Here is a 12,268-nt window from a genome sequence, read left to right on the forward strand (position 1 = left end):
GTAAAAAGGACAAGTATATCAATTATATTTTCGTGTTATGGTGTTGCAATGTATAAAATGCTCTCTACCCCCATCCCACCCTTCTCTTCCCAACCCATCCTAAGTAAGCAGTTAGTCTCTATATGTATATAGATTTATTAGCTATTTTACGCTATTATTTTATTCCATTCTCATAACTTCCCCTATCTTGAGTTTAAAAAGAAAAATATGTCTATACTATACTGTATTATCTGGTATGTTAATTCCATATTTAACACTTTACTTTCAGTGGTTCACCAGTCTAGCAATATCCTCTCCCCTCTAAGGGGGGGATCCCGTTTTTTCCAACCAGGGCCTCCACATCCTCTCGAATTCCCTAAGATTTCCTCTTTTTGTATAAACTACTTTTTCTTTACATATAGTCTCATTTATAACAGTGATCCAGTCCCTTACTGCCGAGGGTTTCCTCGACTGACATCTTGTCGCAATGAATTTTCTAGCTTGGAATAAGCATCTCAGTATTGCCACTGTGATATTTTTCCTCTCCCCAGGTTCCTTCCTATGTCTGAGTATACAAAGTCCGGCTTCCATCTCCAAAGTTATCCCATAGATCTGACCTATGGTACTAAGAACCCCCCTCCCAGTATCTTTGGTCATCTCCATACCATATGGATGAGATCTCCAGTCCCCCGGCATCTAGGGCATTTATCATCTACCATACTTACTCTTAAGAGTGTAATAGGCTCAAATGAGATACTTTCTGTGAGGGCGAAACTGAGACCATCGGACCCATCTCCAAAATCCTCCTCCACTGTTCCTGAGATATTTCCCCTAGATCCTCTTTCCATCTCTCTTTATCCTTATGGGAATCTGATCCCGTAGTTATTTCTTTACATAGATGTCCATATAACTCGGAAATCAGTCCTTTAGTTGTGCTTGCCTGGAGTATATTTTGAAAAAGAGGGATTTTATTCCATTCTAATGCTTGTGTCCTATATGGGACAAATTCCCTTTTCAAGTCCAAAACTTTTTTAAGATTATTACCATCGTACAACTGTATCAGCCTATTCATACCCTGTATTTCCCAATGTTTAACTTTTCCTATCAGAAGCACTTCCTGCAGATTCTTGTTGTTCCAGAGGGGAGTTTATTTGGATAATCCGGTATATCCCATCTTTATTTTTTAACTGTTTTCCATATTTTTGTTATCATTTTTATTATCGAGTTTCTATAACAAACAGAATCCACCTCTAATGCGTCAATAATTGTATTGTGCAAGGTTCCTGAAAGCATTATTCTCCCATTAGGGGTGCCACCTCCCGGAATCTCACATCCCATTAAATGTTGCAATTGTGCTGCCAGGTAGTAACTCTCGGGATGTGGCACCGCCAAGCCCCCCTCCCCGGTCAGGAGCTGCATAGTTCGAAGTCGGATCCTAGCTTGTCCCCCTTTCCAAATTAACTCTCTAAAGAGAGTTTCAATTTTTTTAAACCATTTCTTGCATATCCACACTGGAGAATTATGTAATAAGTACACTAGCTGTGGCATCCATATCATTTTGATTAGACTACATCTACCAGCTACTGACAAAGGAAGCCGATTCCAGATTTAAATTTTTTGTTTAAATTTAGTCAGTAATGGTATTAGGATTTTACTAATGTACTGGTTAGGATCTTTAGTCAGTAATATCCCCAGGTATCTCAATGTTTCTGCCACCACCAGTTGAGGCATTCCTGATATAATAGGCGTCACTTTAAACATTTTTACAGGTTACCAGTTTAGATTTACAAAGGAGGTCAAGTGCTAGAATTATTGTTCTCGCTCTAACGTTCACGGCGTATGTAACCTGTGTGTATCTGACTCTGATACTAGCCAGTGCCTCACCAGCCACTGACCTCACTGCATGTCCCTGGTACATAGTATGTGATCCACGCACTCTCGGAGGGGGTGCGTGCTGTGATTCGTTATAGCACTTGCCGATCACCAAGTCCTGGCCAATGATTGACCGCCGGGAGCCGGTGATCGGCGCTGAAAACAGTTCTGTGATTGTAAACAATACAGAGCTGTGTTCACGAACAAGGGATCTTGTAGGCATGCAGGTCATAGTAAGCCTAGAGATCCTGTAGGGCATTTTTTTTGTGCAAATGCAGCCAGAAATTGAAGAGTCCTCCAGTTGTACAGTTCCAGGGTATCCCATACTTCCTATCCTCATCCAAGTTCATTGTTTCCAAACAAAAGACCCCTAGACTGATCTTTGAGCCAGAGGAAGAATGCCGTGTTCCTGGCTGTGTGTGCTCTAAGGGGGAAACAGGACTCAATTCACCAGCGGCTCTTTTGGGTGTCTGTTACACTTTCTAAAGAACATTCTTTTTCATCAAGTTCTTATGAGTAAAGTTCCGCTTTAAAACAAAGTAACAAGAAAGCAATGTGTTGGACAAAGTTGGACCCATGTAACTATGCACAAATATGCATACCTGGAATTTAGCTTTAATAATTGATATCTGCGTGAACCCAACTTGTTAGCTGTATACTTCCCTATCCTCTCTGTTCCTGAAACTGAAACTTCCAGAGCTACAAATGAGATACATTGCAGATCATCAGACACAATGAAATTCAAACAAAGGTTGTCGTAGCTTTTGCCATTTGTTCATGTATTGACCCCTCTCCCTAGGATGTTACTCTTTTATGTAGACATAATCTGACAGTCCAGTAGGTAGTAGGCCATCATTCTTATCACAGTCTTGGAGCCCTGGATCCTTTATTTACAGGTTCAAGAGATTTGATAAATTTTATGTGATAAAAGATGAAAAGAAAAGAAATTATCAGCAGAAATCCTGATAGTATTACCCGAATCATGTTCTGTATCACTGCTGGATCATATTCACCTAAGGAAAAAAAAAATGTAAGCTCTCCAAGAATTTGCAACCAAAGAATACCAAATAATAACTTACAGGTTGTTTGAATGTGGTGTTGTTTTTGAGTGACAGGAAGTGAGGGGAAAATCTCCCAAACAGGCAACCAATCAGAAGCTGTAATACTTGCAGACTAAATAAAAGCGTTGTCTGTAAGTGGACTTTAGGTTTGACAATGCTGATTTCCAAGGGTGTCTATGTTCTATGAGCTGCATTGAAGGATTGAGTGTAGCCAGGGCAGCCATGAGAAATTTGGGGCCTCTTACACAGCTTCAGGCCTGGGCCCCCCGGGGCCTGACCACCAATATTCCCCAGAGCCCACCCACTGGCCATCCCACTGAGTCCATCGGTGCACCGTTTTTATTTTAACACTATTCCCACCTCTGACCCAGCACCATCCATCCCTCTCCACAATATATCCCCACCTCCACCCAGCACATCCATCCCTCTCCACAATATATCCCCACCACAGCCCAGCACCATCCATCCCTCTCCACAATATATCCCCACCTCTGCCCAGCACCATCTGTCCCTCTCCATAATATATCCCCACCTCTGCCCAGCACCATCCATCCCTCTCCATAATATATTCCCACCTCCGCCCAACACCATCCATCCCTCTCCACAATATATCTCCACCTCCGCCCAGCACCATCCATCCCTCTCCATAATATATTCCCACCTCCGCCCAGCACCATCCATCCCTCTCCACAATATATCCCCACCTCTGCCCAGCACCATCTGTCCCTCTCCATAATATATCCCCACCTCTGCCCAGCACCATCCATCCCTCTCCATAATATATTCCCACCTCCGCCCAGCACCATCCATCCCTCTCCACAATATATCTCCACCTCCGCCCAGCACCATCCATCCCTCTCCATAATATATTCCCACCTCCGCCCAGCACCATCCATCCCTCTCCACAATATATCTCCACCTCCGCCTAGCACCATCCATCCCTATCCACAATATATCCCCACCTCCGCCCAGCACCATCCATCCCTCTCCATAATATATTCCCACCTCCGCCCAGCATCATCCTTCCCTCTCCACAATATATCCCCACCTCCGCCCAGCACCATCCATCCCTCTCAATAATATATCCCCACCTCTGCCCAGCACCATGCATCCCTCTCCACAATATATCCCCACCTCCGCCCAGCACCATCCATCCCTCTCCATACCTTTGGGATAAATTAGAGCGGAGACGGTGAGCCAGGCCTTCTCGTCCAACATCAGTACCTGACCTCACAGATGTGTTTCTGGAAGAATGGTCAAACATTTCCATAGACACACTCCTAAACCTTGTGGACAGCCTTCCCTGAAGAGTTGAAGCTGTTATAGCTGCAAAGGGTGGGCCAACTCAATATTGAACCCTACGGCCTATCGAACCCTATTGAACCCTAATGCCCTGTACACACGATCACACATTCCGACAACAAAATCCATCGGATTTTTCAGACGGATGTTGGCTCAAACTTGTCTTGCATATAGCCAAGAAGGGGGGGATTTGGGACTTTAAATGAGACATTCTCTGTTTTTACACATATTTTTCTAATTTTCATACATTTTCTTTCAGAACATCATACTTTTAATCATCCCCACACATGTGGAATGTGTTGCAGCAATCGGGCATGCTATGTGGAGGTTTTCTTGGCTGGGGTGGGGTTTCCTTGCCTCAGCTCCGGTACAGACAATCATTTGGGGTCCCATCCTCCTCGATGCCAGCCAAGCACAGTGCTATACCGACCTGTGAGTACAGATCTCTCTCTCCCCATGAGGTCTTTTCTCCCTTTAAAGGGGTAAAACATATTTACTAATATTACATATTTATTCATATTTACAGTTTACTTCTGTACCCAACTCCTGATGAATGGCAAATAGCCATGAAACGCGTCGAGTTTCTATGGGGTGCTCAGACAAGTCCGGCTCATTACTTATTCACTGACCCATATATACTTTTTATACATCTAAGATTCATTGAGTACTATGTAATTATCAATGTGTATGTGTACCTCATAGCAGCTCTTTTGCATATGATTTACCAATGCCTGCTAATATGAAACACCTTGTATTATATTTATTAACATTTACTATCTTTTATGTGTTGCCTAGCTAATGTATATGTATCTATTATGTTTATGCCATTGTGCATGTATACATATGAAAATACTTTTTTTACTATTGTTACAAATAAAAAATGATTACTATATACTTCTACCTCCACAAGTCATTTGCCTCATTTAAAGTCCCACATTCCCCTTTTTTATGTGTTTTATTAACTTGTCTTGCATACACACGGTCACACAAATTTGGTCGGAAATTCCGAACATCAAGAACGCGGTGACGTACAACACGTACGACAAGCCAAGAAAAATTAAGTTCAATAGCCAGTGCGGCTCTTCTGCTTGATTCTGAGCATACGTGGCACTTTGTGTGTCGGAAATTGTCTACACACAATCGGAATTTACATAAATGGATTTTGTTGTCGGAAAATTTTAGAGCCAGCTCTCAAACTTTGTGTTGGAAATTCCGATGGAAAAAGTCTGATGGAGCCTACACACGGTCGGAATTTCTGACAACAAGCTCCAATCGCAAAGTCCTTCCATTGGAAAGTCCGATCGTGTGTACGGGGCATTAGACTGGGATGCCATTAAAGTTCATGTGCGTGTAAAGACAGGTGTCACAATACTTTAGACAATATAGTGTATATTGGCATAGCATGTATATAGTCAACTAAACTGTTATTGAGACCTCTATTTCAAAATATATTATAATTACCTTGTTGGCCCACAGTTAATTCCTCACTTCTCTTTTTCACACCGTTCCTTGAAGTTCTTACTTCACAATAATAATTTCCCGAATCCTCCAGTTGAGTTGATGGGATTACATACTGATGAGATGAATTGAATTCCTGAATTTTCTGTCCATTCTTGTAGAAAGCAAACTGCAGTTCAATGTCATTTCTCATTACAATTGTATTACATGTTAGGATCATTTGATTGCGTTCTATGTCCACGTCTGGGATCATCTCAATTTCTGGCTTAGAGAAAAGTTCTGTATAGGAAATTAGTATAACTGTAAGCATATTACAAAAGATCAGTATACAGAATTGTATATAGTACAATTTACAAATGGACAGTATAGTAAATAGTAAACCTATTTTTCCTCTTATATGATAAGACCATGGCACCTGTTCTGCTCACCTTGTATCTGGATGTATACCTCTTCACTGCTCCTTGTGATGTTTTTGGTTGAAGCCCTCACTTTACAGGAATAATTCCCAGAATGCTTTAGCTCAGCGGACTGGACTTCATATCGGTCAGATAAACTGAATTCCTGAACATTTTGTCCATCTCTGTAAAAAGCAAATTCCAGTTCTGTATCAGTAATGAGTCCACTACGTATGGTGTGACAGGTCAGGGTCATATTGTCTCCTTCTGTCATTTCATTTGCAGTCATTATGATTTCTGGTTGTGTGAAAATCGCTGAAAAGAAAAGTAAAAGAGAATGCATTAGTGGTAAAATGTGACCTGAGTGAATGTGATAACCTCACTCACATACGTACTAAGGTTTTATGAACATTGTTTTTTTTTTTTTTTTTGTAAATAACTTAAGTAGAAGGGGCAACCAGATTAGCTTATTACTTGGACATGCTGTGCTTCTTGTCTAGGTAAACAATCGATCTCCCACCCTGTGAAACCCTGATCTGGCCAGAACAAACAATTGCTGTTTCTTTGATTGTGGAGGGAGTGAAAAACGAAATTTACCGATCATTCTGCGCTAGGAGTATGCTACATATATATGACAGCTTCCCACTGTCACTGGTTCCTAAGAAAGTTTCCTGAACTCTGTTCAAACTGAACCTGGGGCAGATCAGCTCATCACTGGTTTCAAAATAACAAGTTGTTATAGAGATGTGCAGCTGCCATTGTAACCTTCTTGGGAAATACACATTGCCGTTTCATGTACAGCAGATCTTCTTTATGTAATTAGCTAGGAGTCATTGATACAGAACATTTATACAGGTTGGGGTATATGGCTTCACTTATTATGAAAGCCAGGTGACTAGCATTGTCAGAAGGAGGTCAGCAATAGTAACTCACTTATGTCCTTTTTCACTAGGTTTTCTTTTATTAAATTTATTTCCATAATTTGTGTTTTTTCTTTGATTCCTGCCCAGTGGTCAATTTTCTACATATTTACTATATTCTGTACTTCCAAGCTGTCTATATGCCGCTCTCAGAAAGTATTTCTCTCTGGTTAACCTTACCAGTTGTCTGAAACTTCACCACATCTGTCAATTCTTAATCTGTACTTACCATTTAATTCAATGTTCAACATTTTACTCCTTTTCACTATTATTCTTCCAGAAACTGTTTTGGCTTCACAGTAATATCTCCCAGAATTCTCCATCTTATCGGACTGGAATCCATATTGGTTGGATGAATTAAAACTCTGGATATTCTGCATATCTTTGTGGAAAGCAAACTGCAGTCCTGTCTCTGGTCTGTATGGAGACACATTCGTGTGACATGTCACAGTTACATTATCTCCTTCCAGTACTGGAAATGGGGTCACTTTTATTTCTGGAGTTGTGAAGATTTCTATAAAACACAAATATTAAACAGTAAACCTCCATTATTTCACCAGGACATGAAGGAATCATTAGGTTTTACCAGATTCAATAGTAGGAGTATCGTTACTTAATATAACTTTTTCTGCATTTTTAAAATTTGATTTTCTTTTATAGGTGTAAAAACATTGCCCATAGCCAGGGATGGGACACAGGGTGGGCAGGAGGGACAGCTGCCCTGGGCTCAGTGAAGCAAAGGTGCAAAAAATGAATGCAGGATGGTACACCCTGCTACCGCATGTATTAACAGTGGGGGAAGGGGTGCAATTCTGGATCTTTGCCCTGGGCGATGGACGACCCTGTCCCGGTACTGCCCATAGCTGCAGTATGCTACCTATCAATGACATTGTACATTTCCTTACACCAATGAGCCTGGAGTGCTAATATATTCTTAGTAAGAACAGCAGTTAATACCCCACAGTCTTCAGATTCATTATTTGCTGAGGGGAAGTAAAATCCTTTTTTAAAGTCTCATTTCAAATAACTTTTTTTTTTTTTTGCGAAAGAACTTGGGTGAGAACGTGGCCGTTTATAAGCCCCTTACACGTTTCGGGACCAGGGAGGGTTTTTTTTTTATATACAAGAGATGGGTGATAGTATGGCCACTAATGGCCTCCTACATGTTTTGGGTTAGGGGGGTTATATATATATATATATATATAATGCAACAAGAGTTGTGTGATAGTGTGGCCACTAAATGGGGATCACGGAGTAAAGAATAAGAGTGGAAAGAATTTTTTTTTTCTCACGGGAATATAGGGGGGTATGGTAGAATTAAGGATAATAGGATTTGGAGTAGAAGAGGTGGTCATCAGGAAGGGAGGTGGCGGGACAGTCTGAAGTTTACTATAAGTAGGGTGGGTGCTGAAGCGGGAGGGAGCTGATGGGGGGGGTGCTCTTTTTTTTTTTTTTTTCTCTTTTTCCCTTTTTTTTTTTTTTTTCTCTTAAGGTGGGTGGGGTAAGCATGTCAGTTTTTTGACATAGAATGTATAGGATTGTTTGGTATTCGTGTAGTTCCTTTTTTGAACTATTGAATAGAAAGTTGTATAAACTGATATGTTGAACTTTAAATAAAATAAATTGTAATAATAAAAAAAAGAAATAAAACACATAACTGTGCCCCCCCCCGTTCCACCCCCTGTCCTGGACACCCCCCTTTTTGTTAACTGATATATATGTATATATATATATATATATATATATATATATATATATATATATATCTCTTTTATCAAGGGATCTTCACTCCAATCGTGTCAGGTGATGATGTAAGGCTTGCCAGTTTGCATTCTGTTCTGAGAAAATATCAAGGCACAGTTTAATCTATAGCAGCCATCCTTCCCTAAAGGCAAGTAGACCTAACAGTCCCTGGATGCCCCCAGGACTTAAGGTATGATGCTTTATTCGTGGAACACGGATGCTCTCCAGCCATCCTTGACAACAGAGAGAGTTCATGTGCCATGTCAGATGATTTCAAGGGGGAAAGGTTCAAAGCAGGTGCTGCGTGCCGAAGTGACCATGGCTAATCACTGACTGGACATCAAGCTAGCATGCAGAAAATCCTATATAGATGTATACTGATATATAATTATATGTAGATACCCTTGTTTGCTTAATAATGGCCTTCTAAAGGAAGAGTTCCCTTTAACTAGAAACTGCAGCTTGAATCCTGTTATGCTGAAGGTTCCTAGTATGGTGGTATCCGTTGTCTTCTGCTAGGAATGGTGGGGCCATAAATATTATTGAGTACTGGTAAGTCAATGAGGTTAAACAGATAAGCTGTTGTACTGCTCAAAGAAAAGGTCTCCTGGTAACTAAGGTATAAAGATGTCTGCACACAGTGTCCCTAGATAGATGACAGAAAGAGGTTGGGCATCCACCCGCTCACCAATCCTGATGATAGCACGGCCTCCTAGAAACAATGAGTTCTTGCACAGGCTCTTGAATGTCTGCAGAGATGTGTAGAGTAACCACCTGACAGCCTGTAAGCGTGGTGAACAGTGATGGCTGCATGGAGGTGGACAGTGGCAGTCCCAGTGCAGAGAAGAACCGATGCGATCCAGGTGTGATGACCAGCGTCCCAGCAAGGCAGATCCCCTGTCGAAGGTACCGCAGCCTCAGGCCAGGCCGCAAACCCGCTGTCTCTCTCAGGGAGAATCGCAGTCTACCAGCGTCCAGCTCAGAGTCCTGTGCCAGGAGAGCGAACCCGACACTTGCAGTTGAATATATCTGCTCTCCCAGAATTCTTCTTGTTTGCCGGCTCTCTGGTATTTGTAGTTCAGTCAGCACTCAGGAATACAGTATGCATTGACTGTAGGACTACATGTCCCAAGATCCTCTGCTGTCCAGGAGGATTGGCTCTAGTCGGCTAACAGGAAGTGATGTAGCCATAACTTGCAACTGTCCCTGATTTTGAGGAACTGTCCCTGATTTGTAATAAAGTCCCTCTGTCCCTCTTTCTTCCTCATTTGTTCCTCATATTGGTCTGATCTATATAGTTTTATATAAAATGCACTGTTTATCTTTTATAAAGTGTTTCCCAGTGCTAAATCTTTTACCCAGTTTCTAAATTGCAGCATTTGGAGATGTAAAAGCCAGTATAAAGATATAGTAGTGGCAAAAAAAGCACTTTTGGGTTTAACGAATTATTTTTTTTGTATAAGTCTCCTTTAAGGGGCGTGGCAGGGGGTGTGTCCTATGCCTAATAGGTGTCCCTCATTCCCATCTCAAAAAGTTGGGAGGTATGGATATAGCTGTCCCAATACGGGGCACTAGCAGGAAAAGGCTCATATATTGTTAAATATCCATATATTATAAACATTGTTGTGTCACCTTCATTTTTCTCACTTTTCCTCAGGACTGTGTTAGGAATCAAAACTGGAGGAGTAGAGAAGATCTCTGGGAATACTGAATACTTGAGGAGGTCAAATCTGCTCCACTCCACCCAAATCAATATTCAGGACTTACCTTTCATAGGTATAGAAGTTCCTCCACTGTGCTGATAATATATGAGGTTGTGATAAACCTCTTTTGTACATTTATATCCACGGGATCCTCCCAGATTTATGTTATTAATACGTAACTGAGGATAAGATCCCCAATTCCTTATGATGCCATTATCCTTGTAAAATATAGTCTGTCTTCCAGGATATCCGGGATAATGGTGACATCTCAGAGTCACATCGTCACCTTCATGAACATAGAGAGGAGCCTGCAGGATCACATAGTCTGAAAAACAGAACCACAGACAACCTGTATTATTAGATAACTAAAGAGTGTTCTACACCTTCATGAAGATCCCACCCTTTATATAAATCACCACCTCCCAGGGGATTCTTGTGCTACACCCTCAGACCAGGGGAGTTGCTAGGTGGCAAAAAGACCAGGGGCTTCAGCCAGAAGTCCAAGGCCGGCATGGGGTAGTGGCGTAGGGTTTTTGGCTGGGCGGTGGGGTTGTGTAGTTGTGTGGTGGGGGGGGTAAGCTCACTTGCTGGTTGCTACCTGGCTTACCAGTGCCCTTACACACACTGACCTACCTACCTGACACATACACTGACCTACCTACCTGACACATACACTGATCTACCTACCTGACATACACTGATCTACCTACCTGACATACACTGATCTACCTACCTGACATACACTGATCTACCTACCTGACACATACACTGATTTACCTACCTGACACATACACTGATTTACCTACCTGACACATACACTGATTTACCTACCTGACACATACACTGATCTACCTACCTGACACATACACTGACCCACCTACCTGACACATACACTGATCTACCTACCTGACATATACACTGATCTACCTACCTGACACACACTGACCTACCTACCTGACACATACACTGACCTACCTACCTGACACATACACTGATCTACCTACCTGACATACACTGATCTACCTACCTGACACATACACTGATCTACTTACCTGACATACACTGACCTACCTACCTGACATACACTGACCTACCTACCTGACACATACACTGGTCTACCTACCTGACACACACTAACCTACCTACCTGACACATACACTGATCTACCTACCTGACACACACACTGACCCACCTACCTGACACATACACTGACCTACCTATCTGACACACACACTGACCTACCTACCTGACACATACACTGGTCTACCTACCTGACACACACTAACCTACCTACCTGACACATACACTGATCTACCTACCTGACACACACACTGACCCACCTACCTGACACATACACTGATCTACCTACCTGACACACACACTGACCCACCTACCTGACACATACACTGATCTACCTACCTGACACACACACTGACCCACCTACCTGACACACACACTGACCCACCTACCTGACACATACACTGACCTACCTACCTGACACATACACTGACCTACCTATCTGACACACACACTGACCTACCTACCTGACACATACACTGACCTACCTACCTGACACACACACTGACCTACCTACCTGACACATACACTGACCTACCTACCTGACACACAATGACCTACCTACCTGACAGATACACTGATCTACCTACCTGACATACACTGACCTACCTACCTGATACATACACTGACCTACCTACCTGACACATACACTGATCTACCTACCTGACATACACTGATCTACCTACCTGACACATACACTGATCTACTTACCTGACATACACTGACCTACCTACCTGACATACACTGACCTACCTACC

At 42.1% G+C, this 12,268-nt stretch overlaps 1 protein-coding gene across 3 annotated transcripts in view; it reads right to left on the minus strand.

Moving 5' to 3' along the window:
• Positions 1 to 1,032: 1,032 nt before the first annotated feature.
• Positions 1,033 to 12,268, minus strand: part of LOC141117095 (high affinity immunoglobulin gamma Fc receptor I-like) — a 30,617-nt gene continuing 19,381 nt past the window's right edge. For 2 of the 3 annotated variants that reach the window (XM_073609705.1, XM_073609707.1), the window contains 5 exons: positions 10,498 to 10,758; positions 7,217 to 7,501; positions 6,101 to 6,382; positions 5,676 to 5,951; positions 1,033 to 2,864 (listed from right to left, as the gene is read on the minus strand). In XM_073609705.1, the coding sequence (XP_073465806.1) occupies positions 2,713 to 2,864; positions 5,676 to 5,951; positions 6,101 to 6,382; positions 7,217 to 7,501; positions 10,498 to 10,758 (1,256 nt within the window). In that variant the 3' untranslated portion in view covers positions 1,033 to 2,712. Of the gene's footprint in view, positions 2,865 to 4,448; positions 4,687 to 5,675; positions 5,952 to 6,100; positions 6,383 to 7,216; positions 7,502 to 10,497; positions 10,759 to 12,268 lie in introns of those variants that run through there. The other variant, XM_073609706.1, reaches the window with a different exon arrangement.

The sequence above is a fragment of the Aquarana catesbeiana genome, linkage group LG13 (assembly GCF_042186555.1).
Source record: "Aquarana catesbeiana isolate 2022-GZ linkage group LG13, ASM4218655v1, whole genome shotgun sequence".
Classification (NCBI taxonomy): domain Eukaryota; kingdom Metazoa; phylum Chordata; class Amphibia; order Anura; family Ranidae; genus Aquarana; species Aquarana catesbeiana.